The sequence below is a fragment of the Hylobates moloch genome, unplaced genomic scaffold (genome assembly GCF_009828535.3).
Source record: "Hylobates moloch isolate HMO894 unplaced genomic scaffold, HMol_V3 SCAFFOLD_38, whole genome shotgun sequence".
NCBI lineage: Eukaryota > Metazoa > Chordata > Mammalia > Primates > Hylobatidae > Hylobates > Hylobates moloch.
In genome coordinates, this window is record NW_026652313.1 from 1,690,362 (window position 1) to 1,711,196 (window position 20,835).

Genomic DNA, 20,835 nt, shown 5'->3' on the forward strand with positions numbered 1-20,835 from the left:
CATCACTGTGAATTTTTAGGAGACTAATGATAAAGATCCTGAAATCTGCCAAAAAGCAAACAATAAATGCAGAAAAAACATGAATTAGGCATCTCAAACAACATCTGATGATAGAAAATAAGGTGGTCATTCCTTCCAAGTTCTAAGGAAATGTAATTTTCATCCTAGAAATCTGTATCCATCAAAGCCTTCAATCATATATGAGAGGAGAATTAAAACCATTGCAAACATGCAAAAACTCAGATAATTTACCTCCAAAATACCTGTTCTTAAAAAGTCACTTAAGGAGGTGCTCTAGAGAAAATCAGAATAAAAAGAAAGAAATTAAAATCGAAGGGTTCAGAAAACAAGCCTCAAATAAAAAAAAAAAACGAAGAGAAGGTCCCAGTTGACAGCAGTGCAATAAGATTAGAGAACATTGATTTCGAATTGCAGAAACACAGAAAACTCCAATGGGGTGCTCCCCAGGCATAAAGTGGAGAAAGAGATACATTAGGAAGAAAAGGAAATAAATAAAATGTAAGATAAAGTTCACAGTGCAAGGAAAACAATAAAATGAGAAACTCCAAGATATTTCAAAAATTTTTGTGGAAAAAATGTAATTTAAACCTAGATTAATTGCTCCAAATTAGAACACAATTGATATTGAAGAAAAATTGAATGTATTCTGAGGAATAGAAATACTTAGTAAGATGAAAAATATTAGGGATATCGTGAAGGCATTTATGCCTTTTCCCAACGTGGAAAAAGGCTATCAATCAGGGATTTCATTAAAATATTATACACACACACCCATGCATATACATGCATGCATGCACACTTATATGTGTGTGTATATATGATTTATTATTTTAAAAATTATTTTAAATAATCTATTGTAAGTAATAAAGAAAACATATTTAAAGCATATGAAGAAATAAGTCAAGAAATAATTACATGGTCAACCACAAAAGGACAGTGCTATCTCAATATGTCAGTTTTTCAGGAGGATCAAGAGAAGCCAATCTAGTTTGTAGAAGGAAGATGAATAAAAGTCTCTGGAAAGACTAGAATAAGAACTTAAAATATTTTAAAACCACATAATGTATAATAACTTTTGGAAATTTCAAGTATACAGGAAAAAATATATAAAAATGGAAAATTTAATCATAGCATGGTACTTGGCTCTGCATTGAATAATAGTCACCTAGCTATATATAGATGTGTAAACAATTCTTACTGATTTTTCCATTTTTAAAGTAAATGATATCTAAAATATATGTATATAGGACCAATTAATTATAAATACAATGTAGAATATAGATGTTCTGAATCTTGACTCACCAATATAATCAATTCATAAAGTAGGAAGTTGAAAGACAATATTTCTAATTGTTAAAATAAGAAATATAGTTTCAAGTATATTATTAGAAATTATAATGAAAATAGAGCAATATAAAATTAACAATAGAATTATGTTATTAATATAGAATTAATCACTAGAAGAATTGGCAGAGGCAAGTTCTTTTCCATTCTGTCTTCCTCTGTTAGTGGAAATTTTAAACATTTGCAGATATATCAGAGGGGAGCACATTCCAAAAATAAACAAAAATTGCACATCTTTGAAACAGTACCTTTTAAAAAGTCATATACAAAATTGAAAGAAAAAAAATAAACCATGGCAAAGAATTAAATAAGTTTTGATTAGCAAAGGGGTGCCATATATTATAGGCATTATTAATATTCACCAATACACAGTTCTATTCTGGACACAAGGATGATTAGTCTCCAACCCCCTGAAGTTGGGCATTTCATGGGAATAGTTCTAATCAATGACATGCAAGCTGATGTGGCATGGTTCTTGCCTCGGCAGAAGCATTCAATTGCTAGATGTGCAACTCTCTAGTCCCATCTTCCTCTGCCATAGTCATCTTGAATAAATAACTCATACAGTTCAATAGGAAAAAGTACCACAATGACAATAAAAATTGGGCAAAAGGCTTTAATAAACTGTTTATGAAAGAAGAAACATAAGTGTGCAATAATAAATATGAAAAACTATTTTATATAACAAAAAATATTTTTAGGTATCAAATAGGTAAGAATTTTAAAAATTGTAACGGTGTGCAGGATATGAAAGACTAGACTTTTCATAGACTATTGATGGGATTATAGTCTGGATTGGATTTCCTTAGCATATATCAGAAATTGATTTACTTAACTAAACGCTTCATGGCCTTTAATCCTGTAATTATACTTCAGTCATCAGAAATGGTGAAAAATGCATATGCAAAAGAAATTTCATTTGCAGCAATGTTTTGTAATGGATAAAAGAAGAATTTTTAAAAACTTGCAAAAATAGAAAAGAAATTATTGGTGTGAATATTATGAAGCTATGAAGTTTACAAATGGCTTTAATGCAGTTCTGCTCATGTAAATTTATTTCTTTCAAAAAGGCAAATTTTTTTCTACCAAAGAAAAGATACATTAAAATATAAGCAGATGAGTAGAGTCTTGCAGATTAAACAAAAGATATTGCTTTAAATTATACTGAAAGTTGAAATCTTTCCACTTTAATGCTCATGGAAAGCCAATGGGTCTTCAAGGTCTTTGCTCATCTTTCGCCCCTATCAGAAAGCCCACATTAAGTTCATAGTTCCACAAAATGAAGTGGTTAAAGATTTATAAATTTCCCTGATGGTTGGCCAAAAATACACAGTTTATGACATGCACCATAAGGCAGGCTGAAAGTGTATCTTGATGCAAGTAACATTCTAGAATTTTATTTAGTATTCCAGTTTAAATCAAATTTATATTATAAATAGCTTGATATTTGGCTTTAGGTAGAGCATATAACTGATTCTTAAGACAAACTGGGGATGAAACTAAATACAGTGTTAGTTAATGAAGCCATAGTAACTGAGTTCCTTCACCTTTCTTTATTGCATATAGATTGCAGTCTTTAGTTTTAACATTCTATTTGTGAACCCATATGGATTGTTACACTGAATTAACTTCAAAGTGATATTCAAGAACCAAGACATAATCATAACCCATTACTTAAATCTTGATATAGGTTAAGAAATATGTAAAACGAGTAGTCCATTTAAGTGATATTACTGCTATGACACAAGCCAAAAAACACAATAACATCCTTTATTTGTCCCTCTGGGCTCAGTTAATGTTCAAAATCTGACATACTCTTTTATTGATCTGAGACCCCAGGAACACAAAAGCACAATTTATGATAATAACACTGCTCAGGAAACAAATGCCTTGCATGACTTTACATCTCTCTGCTTGTAATAGAGTTTTAATCTTCTTTATTTTGCACTCTGGGTAAATTCCCTATTTGTTTGTAACTCCTTGAGGAATTATTAAGAAAAAAACCTGGGCCAAGTGCAGTGGCTCACACCTATAGTCCTAGCACTTTGGAAGGCCAAGATGGAAGGATTGCTTGAGGCCAGGTGTTCGAGACTAGCCCGATCCACACAGTCAGACTATTTTTAAAAATTAACCAGGCAGTGGCATGTGCCTGTAGTCCTAGCTACTCAGGAGGCTGAGGCAGAAGAATAACCTGAGCTGAGGAGTTTGAGGTTACAGTGAGCCATGATCATGCCACTGCACTCCAGCCTGGGTGGATGACAGAGTGAGACCTTATCTCAAAATTAAAAAAAAAAAAAAAAAGAAAAAACTTACACATTTCAAATCAATGTAGTAAAAATTCATGTTTATATATGTTGTGACAATTGGCTAACTTTATGAAGGAAAAATAAACTGGATTCTCTAGGTTTTTTTTAATCACATAAAGCCAGAAGATTCAATGATTTATCTGGAAACATAATACCAAAATATGATGGTATTAAAGCATGGACAGTATTTTTTTAAAATAAACTAGTGTAGGAAATGTTTTTCTGAGCAAGGAGCAAAATTCCTGAGGAAATTAAGCAAACAATTTCTAAATTTTACTAAATAAAATTTAAGAATATGTGTATTCACAAAAATCATGAACTGAAATTGTCATTCCAAAAAGTGATAAACAGGTTAAAAAGACACAAAGCTGGGTAAAACAGCTGAAACACATCAAAAGTGTGTACTTTAATGTATGTATCAAATAATAATAAGTAGACTCACCCATAAATAGACCAACAACCCAAAAGAAAATCGGGCAAAGGAATGAGCAGGTGTGTGTATGCACACACACATACACAGAAATACAAATAATGTCTTACTACAGTAAATGTAAACAATAAGATACTAAGAGCAACGCTTTAAAAAATTTAACCTTGTGATATTAGGCAGAAATAGACATTCATACACTCTAGGTAGGGTTGTAAATTGATATGCCTTTTTTGCATATCCAGCAAAGTTTTAAATGCAAACACTTTTTGACTACAAGTTATTCCACCCAGCAATCTATTCTACAAACCCACTTGGACATATTATTAAAAGAAACAGCAAAAATGAAAACAATCATCAACAAAAAGCAGGCCAAATAACAACAAACTACCATACAACAACCAGAAAAAAAGAAGAGGAAAATCTCTGTACATAAAAGCAGCACTCTGATTTATGTTAAGAAGAAAACAATCAAGAAAAAGAACAGTGTATATTATGCGACCATTTCTGGAAACCATCAACGGTGATTATCTCAGAGACATAGAATTAAGGTAAAAGAAAGACAATATTTATTATATCCCCGTGTGTAGTGGTTTTTTTAATTACCATATGCATGATTATTTTCATCACAATTTTTAAGCTTCAAAATATAAAGACCACAAGAAGCTAAATTCAAATTTTCTGCATGTTTTACATTCCAAATTATCCACAGTACCACAATGCTATTGTAAGCAAATATTTTAATTCTATTAGATAATTTTTGTTACATGTTAAAGCTGCGTCAACTTTTTTCAGATAGTCATGATTTTCTACCTGAAATTCTCGAACAACTATAATAACCAAGGTTTAAATTATATAAAATCTGTTTTAACAAGAGACACTAGCAAGGTGTTAGTGTCTCTTAGATTATTCAAAATAGCTATATGCATTGACGTTTTAAAATATTTTGTAAAACTTACTATTTAAAACTTGCAACTAGCTTCTTCAGTAACAACCTAAAATAGTATTTATTATAATTAATTAGTTAATCCACATAAATTAATTTATGTAAACATCACCCAGCAATTTATGTAGTCTATGCCAGTTTAAACTGAGTTGAAGAGATTGTGGCAATTAAAGAAAAAAATCATATGTAGAATAAAATATAAATTTTCATCTCCAAATATGCAAAAAATTGAAACTGTTTTTAACAGATCTGCAATTGGCATTATTAGTTTGTTAATAGCAGTAGTACTCATTTGGCTACCCAAGTTTTCAGCAATATATTCTAAATCAGTATTTAAGATGATGGCTTTTCATCTTCCATTGAGAATCTTTTTTATGTTTTCTTTATAATTTTTTGAATTACCATTTCTGCTTTTAAGATAATTTAAAATCTAGGCCCAAAGTATAGGATAATACTTATAAATGATCTAGAAACAATGTCTATTACAGAGACTAATGTAATAATAAAATCATCTAGCTAACCTTGATTAACAACTTCTACTTTTGCCACAAATAAAAGATTTTGAACCCATAAAAAATTTTCAGTACAGAAGCCTTATCTTGTTCTTTGTCACCTCAGACAATAACAGATTGGTACAGAGCAGGTATCTACTAAGAGTTTAAGAAAGCAAGAAAAGAAAAGAAGAAAATCCTGTGATAGGATTTTGGTGCATATAAACAAGGTAGATAAAAGCACTTTAAAGATAAGTATTTAGCTTTTATCCAGTGTATTCTACCTCCAGTCCAAATCCAAAGTCATGGATATAACTTTGTTTTGTAAATATACAGATTTGCTTTAAGAGTAATTTTGACCAAAGGTCTTAAGATCCTACATTGAAGAGTTCATATGGCTGCTGTTACTGCAATATAAGGCAACATAAAAAGAGTAAGAGTCAATTCAGAATAAAGTAGTGAATATTTTATGAACTACACAAAGCTCATATGTAGGAAGTCCTTATTTTTACTCATTGTCAGTAAGTAAAAACCTTCCCCCAACCACCCCGCACAACTGCACATCTCTCTGCTCATTAAGAGAAGTAACCTCTGACCAAGTAATTATTTGAAAATGTTTCAAACCTTCCATACCTTTCAAAAGACTAGAAACAGGCAAAAGAGCCTCCTTATATTGTGCTGGGGAATAAATTTGTGAAAAAGATGACAGTGACCTAGACAACCAGCAGCAAGATGCATAAAACCGATCCTAAGGGAAGAAGTCACAATGAACCTGTTCCAAGTTTAATAAGGTCCTATTCGTGGGAAACACCTACTACCATTTTTATTGCACAATGTATCAGTGGTGGAATTGGTAACTGAATAGTATGAGATATCCATACTAAATGTTAACCATCATCTACATTTTTTAAATTATGCATGATTTAGTTCTTGTTATTTATCCATTGAATTTGGTGAGGGGAGAGTTTGTGGATCAAGAACACATCAAAATTCTTGTAAAATGTACGTGTTCACTAGTATTCTAAAAATAATAATAAAGTAAAATCCTAGCCTCTATTTTTAGCTTGAATGGTTGTATTATATTAAAGAATTTATTATTTTGAAAATTACATAGAGAAAACTATTAGCTACCCTCTCTTCCATGCACCTATAAGCACGGAGCTAAGTATATCTGACCAATATAAACTCAGGAAAATTGGAATCACTGAAATTAGCAATATTAATCACTATATTATATAGGGCAATTACTATCATTTAAACCTGACAATTACATTATGAGGCAGGTATTATAATGACCCCCATTTTACAGAGGAGAAAACAAGACTAGAAAGTTTAGCTGATTAATACAAAGTCATAGAACTAGTAAATAGTGAAGCTATAATTTTAATTCATGTCTTCTCATTCAAATATACTAGCTATGTTGCCAACTGAGACTAATAGAGGCTCTGGTTTAGGAAGTAGCCAACTTGTTTTGTAGCCAAAATCTTCTCCACAAATTTACAGCAGCTAAGAACAAATCACATAAATTTCTGTTTTGCTTTCTGTAAATGGGTATAATAACAATTCCACTTATGCTACAGAGCTTTACAGAGCTCCAGTGAGGATCAACCAGATATGAAAGTGTTTCAGAAAGAAAAAAATTACACATAAAGCTATAAAATATCTAAGCTTTCTCAAGGCAGCACCTTCCTCCATTGCTCTGAGCATGGGGTTTAGGTTTTATATCAGTAAAGGGCTAATATAGAGGGAGGAAAGAAATACTGGGAACGTTTCTGACAAATTAATCTAAGCATTTATTTTATCATATAATGCCTCCAATAATATTATCAGATATGACAAGGAAACTGAGCCTTATTCTACAAAGAGAAGAAAACACAGGCTGTATCATAAAGCTATTAATTATATTCAAACTATTTTTGCCTAATTCCAAAGCCTATGTTCTCTTGGCTGCTTTTCATTTAAATAAATTTAATTAAATTAATTACATGAAATAAAACATTAGGAATCCATAATGTGCTCAGTTCCATGAAATATTGAGATATCTTAAATATGTGTTTGAAATATCTACTAAAAATATGAGAGTTTGAAATTGTTCAACATTCTAAAATGTAAGTGACATGCAATAAAGGGGAAGATTGAATTCAAAGTACTACTCGAGTTACAACGCCTCAGATTTTAAAAATCATTCTCGTACTATAGTGCACCAAATATATCTTTCAGTGACTTAAGTGATTTATTTTGTTAGTCCCTTCTTTGTCACCAAATGGCATTATGTCCTGCCCAGGTATACAAACAGTAGAAAAAGATTCCAGCAAGAAAGTTAGAAGTGCATTTTTCTTTGTCTTCTGCCTCTCATAGCAAGTGCTCATCGAAACAATCCAAAAATTCTAATACAGGAAGTAATAATAAAATATTGCTATTTTTATGTACTTACATGTGCCAAACAGAGCTCATAGTGTTTTATGACTAATGCATATCTTCCAAACAATCCTATAATGTGATTCTCTTTTACAGAGGTAGAAACTGAGACGTAGACTAAGAAACTTGTCCAATGTCATACATCTAGTACAAGGACTAGAATTTGGTTCCAAGTGCAGATGCTTAACCCATGCTCTTCTGTATCCCAAGACATCCAGGCTACAAACTACAAAGAATCAATTTTTTTTTAATCTTCGCAGATGAAAAACTTGTGTTTTCATCATTAAGATGACAACCCTGAACTTGTGTGTGCTTTGAAATATAAAGATGAGGATTTTATGGTCCTTCCCTCCAAAGAATAAACTATATACAGAGCTTCCTCGTATCCCTTTCTGAATTGTTGCCTGTGTTCTCAAAATTTCCTTTCTGTATATAAACTAGTAATAATTGCATAAACTAGTAAAAACTAAAAACCTGGTAAAAAATACAAAAGTAAAATTATAAATGATGAAAGTGCTTGAAAATTATAAAGCCAAAATTCTCCCATTTCGTGCACAGATTAAAAGCAAGATAGAAATTCTTCAATTTCTCACAAACAGCAGCTAACACATGAATAAAGATAAAAATCACGACATGATTTGAAATGTACTCCTCAAGAAAACCTAGCAAAGCACACACACCCTATAGAGATATCCACTTCCAGACCTTTCTCTGCCAGACTTGCAATGATGAGAGATGCTTCACTCCCACGCTGTAGAAATGTGGGAGCTATTTCTGTGCTACCTGGATCAGTGAACACAGGCAGCCCCTTAAATATATGTAATTCATAATAGCTAACATAAAGCCCTAAAGGAATATGTTTTCAATTTTCCAAATTAGCATCACTAAAGTGTATATGACAATATTTTCAAATATATAGACCAAAGTAATTATTGCATATGTTATGGTCCTTATTTTTCAGAATAAAACTATTCACTGTGTTCCGTATTTCCGTCTTAAATTGTCCTTCGAATAACTTTTGAATAGTTAGCCTCGATGACAAAATATTACATATCGTTTGAGAATTATTATTAAGTATTCTTCCAAGACATACTAATACTTTTTAAACATATGTAGAATTGTGAAAAATAATTTAAACCCAAAATGTTTTTATTTTTAAAACACTAAAAATATTTTAATTTTTTTTAAATATCTTCGACTTAGGTGTTAAGGAAATAGAAATATAATACCAGTATAATATAAAATAAAAGACAAACCTTTCTCTGTTCTACCAAGATGAGCCCCGCCAGCAATTATCAAGAGTTGCTACATCTCAGTTGCCTCAAGCAACAGACAACTTTACTATGACACATTCCATGCTCCCTGTAAAACGCACAGTCTAGTAGTACATTCCATATTGTATATTTTTACCTATAAAATTATTCAAACCTTTTCAGTCAGTATTTTACCTCATAATTTTCAAGGATGGCTTTTTTGCCAGCCCAGAATAATAAAGTGCCTTAAATTTGTGTTTTTGCCTCAGAGAAATGCATATTGTTAGCCGAGGATGGTTGCTCATGCCTGTAATCTCAGTGCTTTGGGAGGCCAAGGTGACAGGATCACTTAAGGCCAGGAGTTCAAGAGCAGCCTGGTCAACATGGTGATAACCCGTCTGCAAAAATAAAAAATAAAATTGTGGCCAGGCATGGTGGCTCACGCCTGTAATCCCAGCACTTTGGGAGGCCGAGGTCGGCGGATTGCTTGAGATCAGGAGTTCGCGACCAGCCTAGGCAACACGGTGAAACCCCATCTCTACTAAAATACAAAAAATTAGCCAAGCATAGCGGCATGCACCTGTAGTCCCAGCTACTGGGGAGGCTGAGGCAAGAAAACTGCTTGAACCCAGAGGCGGAGGTTGCAGTGGGCCGAGATTGCAACACTACACTCCATCCTGGGTGACAGAGCGAGACTCTGTCTCAGAAAAATAAAAAATAAAAATAAAAAACAAAATAAAATTAGCTCAGCATGGTGGCATGGACCCGTAGTCTCGGCTACTTGGGAGGCTGAGGCAGGAGAACTGCTTGAGCCCAAGAGCTCAAGACTGAAGCGAGCTGTGATAGCTCTACTACACTCCAGCCTGGGGAACAGAGTGAGACCCTTTCTCTAAGAAATAAAATAAAAGGAAAAAAAATCAAAACCAAATGCATAGTGCCTCCTTTCTTTCATGTCTCCCTCTAGAAATAATAACTAGCTTCCATTATTTGACAAAATTAAAATTGTTATAAGAATTCACTGTTCTATAGTAGCACAAGGTTAATACAGAAGATTGACCACAGACATGCAAACTAAGCAAATATCAAATGAAAGAGATGCTTAAACAAAGAAAAAGGAAGAAAGGAAGCAGAAAGGGATGGAAGGAGGGAGAGAGGCAGGAAATAAAGAAGGAAGGAAGGAAGGAAGGAAGGAAGGAAGGAAGGAAGGAAGGAAGGAACTAATTTCACGTTGCAAATTCTTACAGCCCTGCCAAGTACACCAAGTTATGCTGCCTCTTAGAGTTTTTCCCTTTTTCTCCACAGCTTCCCCTCCATCACTTTTAAGAAATATAGTAATTTCCATCTACAATAAGGAAAAAAATATTTTCCCTTACCCTGAAACTATTTGTTTGAACATGCCCTCTCTATCCTTTTATTTATGCACAATAAATAATATATATATAAACAAATTGTTGACATATTCTTACTGTGATATCTTGAATACTGATGCTACAGAAATTGTAAAATGAATGCCAAATCTGAAACAGAACGGTATTTTGATACAGAGAATTTTAGCTGCAAAGGGTTTATGAGCTGAGGAAACTTTTCTTATATCAAGATATTTAACTTGAGTTTCCATTAAATTTATGCTGAAGTTAGACATTATTAATTTAGGTCATATTCTATTCTTGTAGGGATAAAGAGTCAGGTAATATTCTACTATGCTTTAATAAGCATAGAATATACTTAGTTTATATAAACACATTTCAGTCATTTCTATCAGTAAGTTGGGTACTTAGGAAGATTAGAATAAAAATATCTACATTGCAGGAGTACCTTCTCAGGTTCACTGAAATTCATCAGCGTGAAAGTATTAGAGGACTATAACAAGTAAACATCATAGTATTTATCATGTGAAATCAATTTTACATGAAGGGTAAATAAACTTCATAGAAATAAAATACCCTATTGAAAGTATTTTAGAAGAACTAAAATTCAGGCCATTTCACAATTCAACCCAGTTTGTGTTTATATTTGAAATACTGAAACAATCAGGAAAAAATATAAGTATTAACATAACCATAAATATATAAAATTATAAAGTAAAATTCTGAAGAAAAATCCAAATGGTAAAACTATAAACATTACATATGTCATTTGTTTCAGAAACATGGATACAAAAATGTGAACAATCTAAGAAGCTAGCTACTCATCAATTCCCTTTCTATAAGGAATCTGGTATCTCCTATATTTATTTGTTCTATTCAGCTGAAGATACTGATAAATTTCAAGACTCTGTTGTGTTTTTTTGAGACAAGTTTTTGCCCTGTCACCCAGGCTGGAGTAGTATCAAGCACTTTGGATGTTTTTCCCAGTAATATGATAATGTGTGAAAAATTAAACATATAATAACAAGGTGTTTCACCCAAGAAAATTATCCACAGGATGAAAATAAGACAAAACAAAATCGTTAGAAAACAAACCTGAAACATAGACTGCAGGCCCAAAAAGGGAAAAATAAGGATATGCATACAAAATAATTGCACAAATTAATGCAAATAGAGCAATTGGTCCACAAAGAGAAATTATGTCCAGAAACTTCTCTTCCTAGATACCATCTAAAACGTAAAAATAATACTTTTGTGATTCTGTACATTTTTAAAATTAATTAAAGGAATTGATATAGAAAATTGTAGTATAAAATATCCTGGTTGGGGGCAGGGAGGGAGTTACTAAAACAATTTTGTGTCCATTCAAGGAATATGTATGGTCACATTTTTGGAAAATCTGAAACCAAAATTGAAGCTTGACAGACCCATAACGGTCAGGGGCCTTATAAGGGCATCTCCTGTTCTACCCACTTGTAACAAGGTTCTTGTTTTTGGGTTGGTTTTTTTTTCGGGGGGAGGCATTCTTTTTTTCTTTCTTTCTTTCTTTTTTTTTGTTTGAGATGGAATCTTGCCGTCTCCAAGGCTGGAGTTCAGTGGTGCTATCTCGGCTCACTGCAACCTCTGCCTCGTGAGTTCAACCGATCCTACTGCCTCAGCCTCCAGAGTAGCTGGGACTACAGATGGGTGCCACCACTTCCGGCTAATTCTTGTATTTTTAGTAGAGACAAGATTTCGCCATGTTGGCCAGACTGATCTTGAACTCCTGACCTCAGGTGATCCACCCGCCTTGGCCAACCAAAGTGCTGGGATTACAGGCATGAGCCACTGAGCCTGGCTGCAACATGGTTTTTGCATCATCCTAACAGTTAGCATTTATAAATCCTCTTCAAAGTGTATATTGTGCACATATTCAGCATATCATTTTAACATACATCAATATAGATTTAGAGATAAAAATAACAACTTTGACAATATCTAGGTTGTAGATGAAAGTGAAAAATATATTACACCTCTGTCTACATAGGATTCAAGGAAGGTACGAAGTAAATTGTTTATTCTGAAATCCATATGTATAGCAAATGCAAAATTCTAGCTTTAAAAATTACAATGTTATGATAAGAACATCTACTGTAAAATTAAATGTGTTGAATAGGTAAATAACTATTAAGTGAGTCAATGCACTGGTAACTGAGCTAGACTTCGTGAAGAACACCCAGTTAACAGCAGCAAGGGCCTGTCGTCAACAAGGCCACATTTTACATTCGCCTTGTTAATTTTAAAATGTTTTCATTCTATAAGTTAAAATTATCAAAGATGATAAAATACTTTTAAATTGAATAGCACTGAAAAATAATAGGTGTTAGACATCTTATGAACAGCATTGTAAGAATCACATTCCTTTTTTTTTTCCAAACTAGTGAAACCTGATTTGATAGACATTTTGATGTTTGAACATTTTCAAATCATGTGTGATTTTCTAATTTTAACATTGAATTCAGCAACTTATTTTCCTGTTGTACTGAAGAGACACAGTCATACAAGAGATTTGGCAATTATGTAGATCTTTGGAGAAAACCTGAGAAATTTTTATTTAAAATTGCCATAATAATAAAAGAGCAAACACTTAATGAAATCTGGGGTATCTTCAGTACAATCTACTGTAAAAAGAAAGGAAATATAATCTACCCAGCTGCCATTAACATTTCAATCAAATATTTACATCAAATAGAAGATTTTAGCTCTGAATGAATGCACTCTCTGCTCACATAAAAAAGGTTTAAAGGACAGTTCTCTATCTCAATTTAGACTTTATTTCTTGTAATAGCATTTGCTCTGCAGATTAAGTACTTCTATTGACTTTTTTATAAAAAGGGAAGAGGAGGAAGACAGGAAAAAACACATTCTCTGAAAACTCGATTATATAGCAACATACTGAAATAACTCAAAAACAACTGCTCTTTTTCAGCCTTCCTTAAAATTTTCAAGGTTCTAAGAAGTTTGAAAGTTTGCTAAGTTTTATTGGAAGAGATGATGAGAAAACTTGAGATCTGGACATGAATCAGCATCCACTTGTCATAATGTCTCAGTACAATGTCCCTGGCACTTTAAGGGCTTGATGTGAAATGAAAATGCCCCATCCTTCTTGAGCCAGCAGGTTGAAGTTTGCAATACTTTCAAACACAGATAGCATAGCATAAGAATAAATTCTTACTAATTTAAGCTTCTACAGTTTTATAAGGTAATTTTTATTTCAATACTTAGTTTCTCTCATCTCAAAATAGAATATTTCAACCAATGCCATTCTTTGATTTCTACTTAATACACACTCACTTTCTTGAAATTCTTCAGTGATAAGTGAAGTATGAAATTTTAACTGAAAATACTTCAATAACACATTAATTATTCTGACATACAAAGAGGCATTTCCTCAAAATCTCCCATTGAATATAACTGAATATTTACAACACCAGCTTTTACGGTATTGTGTCTTGGCACATGTGTTCATGGTTTCTCATCATTGCTTAAGAAAGTCCAACTTGAGTCTAGTTTTATGAGTTTTGCATATATTAAAGTCAGTAACTCTAGGTGTTAGTAAATACCTCAACAAACACGACAAAACAGGATCGTGTAGCCAATCTGTAACTACTTACACTCCATAATTATAACTATAAATACATACACACAGAAGTCCATTCATCCAAGTGCAATAAAGGCTTAGCAAACATCAATTAATTTTATGAACACAGATACAAAATCTCAGTAATTTGTGACTAAAATTTAATAATAAATACAGCTCAAAAATGATAGCTGGGGAATCGAGATTAAAAATGTTGAAAAAATGTAATTTTAGAATTCTCTCTCCTCCAAGAGCATTTACAATCTATTCTAACAGTCTTTATCTTCTAAAACATAAAATATAGGGCAATCTATTTTTAAAAGGCAATGAAAGTTATTTTTAAGACAGCATTTTGAATAATTTTCTTCAAATTAGATGTCATTTATTTTTTTCAGTTTATCTAAATAAATTTGTTTACAATGTTTTAAAAGGCATTTGCTGTGCGCAACAGTTTTATGAAACAACAATATTTTCTCCAACATCTCCATCTGCTGGCTTAGAGAAAAAGTAGATTTTCATTTGCTGTTTCCTTCAATTTAATATTTTTATAATTTATTTTGTTGTATGGAATTGAAATATAAAACTATTAAATTATCTTTAACTAGACTAACAACTATTTGTAAAATTCAGTCTTCAAAAGAAATAGAAAGGGAAGGTTCTGGGGAGTAAATTCAATATTTAATACTTTTAATTTTCAAACCCTGTAGAATCAAGTACTCATGTTTATAGCCCTTTTACACAGTTTTATTTTAAGCAAGCTTTACCAACTAGCATAGCATCAAAGTTTACTAAAATCTTTTACAATGTAAAAATACTTAGGATTTTCCTAAAATTTGCTATTGATTTTATTAGTTAACTACATACAATATGTGGTATATATATAAATATGAAAGTTACTATTTTCACAAAAAGGCAGATTTTTTTAGTTGCTGTATTAAACTGCTTGTGTTTAAGAACTACTAGAATACCCTCATAACCTCATACTAAAGTTCCTAGACAAGACCACAGCTACCAATGCACACTAAAGGCATGAAGGCCTACAAGGTTTTGAAAACTATTCAAAAGAGCCTAGAGGGTAACAGCTAGAAAAAAAAAAAATGTTAACATGAAAAAAAGCAGTCATTTATTCTCTGACACCTTGAAGGCACTCACTAAATATTTATTGAATGAATGATTGGATTCCTAGGACCCATCACTGGTTTCAACTGCTGAACACATCAGATACTAATCTCAGATTTTTTTTTCTGCTTTTATGCTTTGTATTTTTAATAATGAAGCCTTATGTTTGAACAACCTTCAGGAAAAAAAATCGTAGTACTCTTTTCAGCTAAGAAGACAGAGAAGGAGGAAAGGAAAAAATGAGTGACAGGAGAGAGGAAAAGAAAAAGGGAATGACGGAGAAAAATGAAAGAAACTGAATATCTGTCTTACTGCCTCAGGTACCCATGGAAACAAATGGAACAAAATAGGTACTTTCATTATCCCACTGTGACTGTGAAAGGGAAGGATGTGGGAGCTCAGTAAGATGCACACAATCATTTTACCCAGTTCAGAATAGAATGACTTCATTTTCTTTGTATAACCTTAACCCATTCAGTGGATCTCCCTGGATCCTTACATCAATGTCTACTTCAACATTTCCAAATAATTTCCTCCATCTCAGGAATAAAATTAAATTAGTAAACTAATAACTTTTCCCTTTTGAAATTGTATTACTAAGGTATAAAAATCCACTTTTTTAATACGTAAATTTAGCTCTGTGGGATTTTTATGATTGGAAGAGCAAGCTATTTCAAGAGCATTGCAAGATGATACCTATCATCTAATAATGTCATTAAATAGCAAAATTCCTGAGATTTCTAGAGGAAATGGGAAAAAGATGTTTAGATCTTAGCTGTCAATGTATTTAATACTGTGGCTTCCACTTTATAAAGGAAAGAATCACAGACTTCCCTAAATAAAAAGGCAAGAAAACGAAGGATAAGCATTGGAGAAAAATCTTAAGCAGGATTTAAACAATCAAGACCCATCTTGACAAATTTAACACTGGAGATTTTCATCCATTTCTTGACTTTGTGATTGCAGTTTACATAAGCATCTCTCCCTTTACCTTTCTCTCATTCTGTATCAAAAGAGTTAAACTAATTTTACGTTTTCTATTGTCCATAGCACAAAAACCAAAAAAAAAAGGATACAAATTCTTTATTTCATTTTGCAATCTCTAAATTTTGAAATGTCTCAGAGAATAAAGAAACGGAGTCACAAACACGTTAAGTGATTTACCCAGTCAATGAGTTAATGTCAGCTCCAGAAATTTCTATCCAATGAGCCTCTCTTCTGTCACAGTACCCCCCTAGTTCTTTTTAGCAATCAGTAAGATTACTTATAACATGGGAGTTGAAAATGTCATGATTTTGAATTCCCATGTTGTCATCTTTAAAATGTGTTCAGTTCCTGAAAATAATTTGTTTTACTATCCTACTATAATAATCCATGCAGGGGTAATTTTAGGCTCTGGAAATGTGAACATACTTATTTTAGCTTCACTTCCTGAGGAGGGGAAAAAACTGTGCAAATGAATACTTGATTATTCCAGCTTCTCAGAACTATGGACAATTTAAATTGTGTGGTAATTTTTTAGAAGAAATACACATGTTGATTACATGAATGTGTTCACTCTGCAGATATATGAATTTGCATGTGTGTTTAATATATACACATATTCTGGCTATATATTTTATTTCAGAAAAATTTCTATTTAAAAATTCAAAAATATTGAGAATGAGTATATAAACCTAATAACCTAAACTAATCATAGTCTTTTATCTTTGTAAAGCCCCAATACAGTAGTTTAGCATTTGTTGAAATCAAGGAATACTCATTTTGTCAATGGACATATGTTATTTTTTCAGAAAGTTCTTCTCATTATTTTCACCAATGAGTGAACTTGGCAATCATTGACTGTTTTCAAAAAGTACAGCTGTCAATACTTTCACTTCACATTTAAAACCTATGCCCTTCCTATACCCACAGTCGTTCCTTAGGACTCATTACTTTTCAAAGCGTTTTCACAGAACTATACAATTATACACAGTTAGATACTCAGAACAGTTGCATGACAAACTTGTAATTCAGGAAAAATTGGAACTTACTGATATCAAATGAATAGTCTAAATCTGCTAGGTAAATAGGTCAAATATAGAAGCCTTCAAATTTTAATTAAGTCGATTTCTTTGTATGTCATGTACTAAAATTTTCTGAGATATTCTATTACGGACGTTTTTCAAAGCTGCAAATCCTCTTTAAATCTCCTCTTCTCTCTCTCGTTCTTTACCCCCACACCCGCCCTTCTTTCTTTTCTTACTTGGCATCAACATTTGGAGAAAATACATAGCAGTGAAACCTTCTTAAATAGATCCATTAGAAACAATTAAATCCTAAATTACCACACAATGCCCCTATTCTATCAGTCTAAGAAAATTGTTTCTTCATTCGTCCGGGTGACAGTAGTTGCAAGAGTTGATGATGGGCCCTATATGATAATCAAGCTAAATCACGGAATATATGACTAAAGCTTAAAACAGGGAGGAGGGATGGCTACCAGTTGTTTGTGTGACGTGGGAAAGCTGCAGTTGGGCTTTTCCTGTGGTAATTTTCCCCAAGCTCTGTAGCCAAAGTGGGAAATGAGCCATCCGCGGATCTCCCCCAAATTGTTATCTATGAAATAAAGACTGCGAATATTAGGGCAGGAAAGAATCACCTCAGGGCAGCCGGCAGGAAATGATGGCAGCTGCTGGGAAGAGGGCAGGAAGGCACAGTGGCCGCGACTGCCTGCCCACGCCTGCGCGGGGGAGCGAGCGCGAGGACCGGAGCCCTCTGGCCTCCACACCAATCCTTTTAGATCCCTAATTGTTTGGTTTCTAGTACTTTATCTGAACCCATCACAGAGCTTCCCAGCGAGTCCCGGAGCACTGCGCGGAGTGAGAGGGCTAATATGGAGCACTGCAAAGACTAAAATGGCTGATCAGCGACTTCTCCAGATTTTCAAACTCGGCCGGATCCCACGGCTTTCCAGTCCTTTTCCCCGGCTGCCTCTGCTGGAGCCCAGCTACCTGAGAACAAAGCGCGCCCGGCTGGCAAGCTGACCGCGGCGCCCCTGGCGGCCTCGCCCCCTCCAACTTAAGCGGAAGCGCAACTGAGCAGGAGAAATTGACAGCGCTCCCTCTTTCCACCGCCTCCCCGCGCCACCCCCACGCCACCCGGCCGGCCTGAGCCTGCGTCAGCCCCGCTCCTCGCCCCTCGGGTGGGCGTTATGTAACAGCCCCGATCCCAACTCCAGACCCATTTCAGCAACTTGTCCCAAAGAGGAGAACGTGGAGCTCGCGAGGGCCGTAGGGTGAGCCCAGCAGGCGCTGCGGATCTAAACTGAGGGCAGCCGGCGCGAGCTGCAGCTGCCGGGGCAGGAGGCCTCTGGGCTCCGGCAGTCCCCCGTGAGATTTGTCTAACAGCCCGACTGCGCGCCCTGGGGAACAACGTGTTCTCTGTGGGCAGGGTGCCAACAGGCGCACGACGGAGAGCGAGGTGGGAGGGCTTTTCCTGAAACACTCAAGATGAGCGAAAACCCCGTGAACCCAAGGAAGCCGCCCTCCCTAGCTCCAACCCTCGCCCCGGCTCCCTAATGCGCGCACTCCTGAAGTCCTTTCCCTCTCTCTTCAGCCCCCTCCAGCCAGCGGGGGTCCCTGAGATTACAGCCACCTTCTCTCTACACCGTCACAAGCACGCGCGTGTGCAGTCACTCACACCCACACACTGACACACAGAAACGCACACACACTACCCCAGAAACGCACACACACACTCACACTCTCTAGTCTTCCGCGTGCAGCATCCGAAAGGCATGAATATTCATTACTTACAAGCATTGGTGACTGCGAAGCTGTTTGCCACCTCCAAATTGTCGATGTGGGGTGTCAGTCTGAACTCCGAAGTGGAAAACTGAACCATCCCTACCCGAAATGCACTGTATTCTTGATCGGCGCCCCTAGGAAATAGCCCCCCTGCAAAGAACAAACAGCAAGCAAGAGAACAGTGTCAGTGCCCGGGAGGGAAAGGAGGGGCGCGCGCTAGCGCCCAACAGTCCAAGAGTCTCTTATTCAAGCGAATAGGCCGAATAAACACATCTACGGACTCGGACAGCGGGGGTGGAATATCCAAAAGGTAGCCAAGGGGTCAACACCCAGATGAGAGTCTGAAGGCGAGGTAGGTGGCCAGAAACCTTCACCTTTCCATGTAATCACAAGCTTTGCATTCAGACCCCAAGAAAATCTGAGCAAACTGGAAAATGTCACTAAGGCAGAATTAATAAAATTTGGGGATCCGAAATGAGAGGACCTTTTCTTCTATTGTATCAAAGGCATAGTCTTTTCCTTTTGCTTCATCCTAAGAAAAACATGTATATTCTAGGTAGTTTAAATCTGGAATGCAGTCAAGGTATGACATAAGTCTACATGACATGAATTAATTTGTACACTGTGAACAAAGATTACCATCAAATTATGCACAATTCAAAAGCATAGCACAAAGGGTACCTACCTATCTGTATGCTGTTAGAAGAGACACCAAAAATCAGTCCCCATAAAACAGGAGAAAGGAGGACAGAAATATGCATAATCTTTTGCATTTCCAAGAAAAGTAGAGCATCCACAATATACCCCTTTTTTTTTTCCTTTTCCTCCTCTTCCTTCTTTGGCTGTTTTCCTCTGCAAATTAGATCCTCTGCATTTTGAGACAGCAATTTAGCACCAAGCTGCTAAAACCTGAAGTGGAGGCAGAAGAATCCCTATTTCCCAGGTCCTGCTGGTGGCTGCTGATGCCCTGCGCCCTGTCCCCGCTCCAGAAGTCCGGAGGACTGGCTGAATGCAGTTTTCAGCGGAGCTGCCGCTGTGGTCCCAGTGTCTCGGAATATTCAGCACCCTCCCATGCACTCACACACACTCACCCTCTCTCGCGCTCTCTTCTCCCTCTCTCCTCTCTCACGCGCGCGCGCACACACATACACACACATACACACACGCACACACACAGGCAAGTCACAGAGAGGGGCAGGCAGTCCCGGGCGCGCGTGCGCGACTCGCGGCAGGCGGCGGGCGCGCGCGCCGCCTCCCCCGCACGGCGCCCGGCACCCGGCACCCCGCACCGCCGTGGACGCGTCGCGTGCGCGGCGCTGAGAAAGCACAGCTTGGGGCCCGTAGCCGCTGTCCCTCCGCGAGACCTCCGGTCTCTGGGGCTGTCGCGCCCACCGCGCGCCTCGGCCTTTCAGCACCGAGGACAGCGCCTCGCTCCCCGCCCGGAGCTACCTTCGTGCAGCTGTTGCAGCTGCTGCAGAGATGCTCCAACCTGGACCAAATGCAGCAAAGCTGATTTCCGGCTGCTGTGTAGAAGCCGAATTGCTAATTGTTGGCGGCGAAGCGTCCTCTCACCAGGCCCTGCTGTCTTACGTTACAAATAATTTTGATTTTTGTCTTCCATCTCATGTGAAAACCCATTTAGCAATACAGAAGCCCTGTCATCCACCTCACCTGACCCAGCGGAAAGCGAACAAGCAAGCAAAGCACCGTGGAGGAAATATTCCAAAATTGTGCAC

At 35.7% G+C, this 20,835-nt stretch overlaps 1 protein-coding gene across 6 annotated transcripts in view; it reads right to left on the bottom strand.

Annotated features, from left to right (window-relative positions):
- LOC116463489 (glutamate receptor 2) overlaps nt 1–20,294 on the bottom strand; it is a 133,811-nt gene extending 113,517 nt beyond the window's left edge. For 5 of the 6 annotated variants that reach the window (XM_032146617.2, XM_032146615.2, XM_032146619.2 and 2 more), the window contains exons 1-2: nt 19,785–20,294; nt 19,109–19,249 (exon numbers count right to left, since the gene is read on the bottom strand). In XM_032146617.2, the coding sequence (XP_032002508.1) occupies nt 19,109–19,249; nt 19,785–19,872 (229 nt within the window). In that variant the 5' untranslated portion in view covers nt 19,873–20,294. The remainder of the gene's footprint in view (nt 1–19,108; nt 19,250–19,784) is intronic. The other variant, XM_058434670.1, reaches the window with a different exon arrangement.
- Nucleotides 20,295–20,835: the final 541 nt, after the last annotated feature.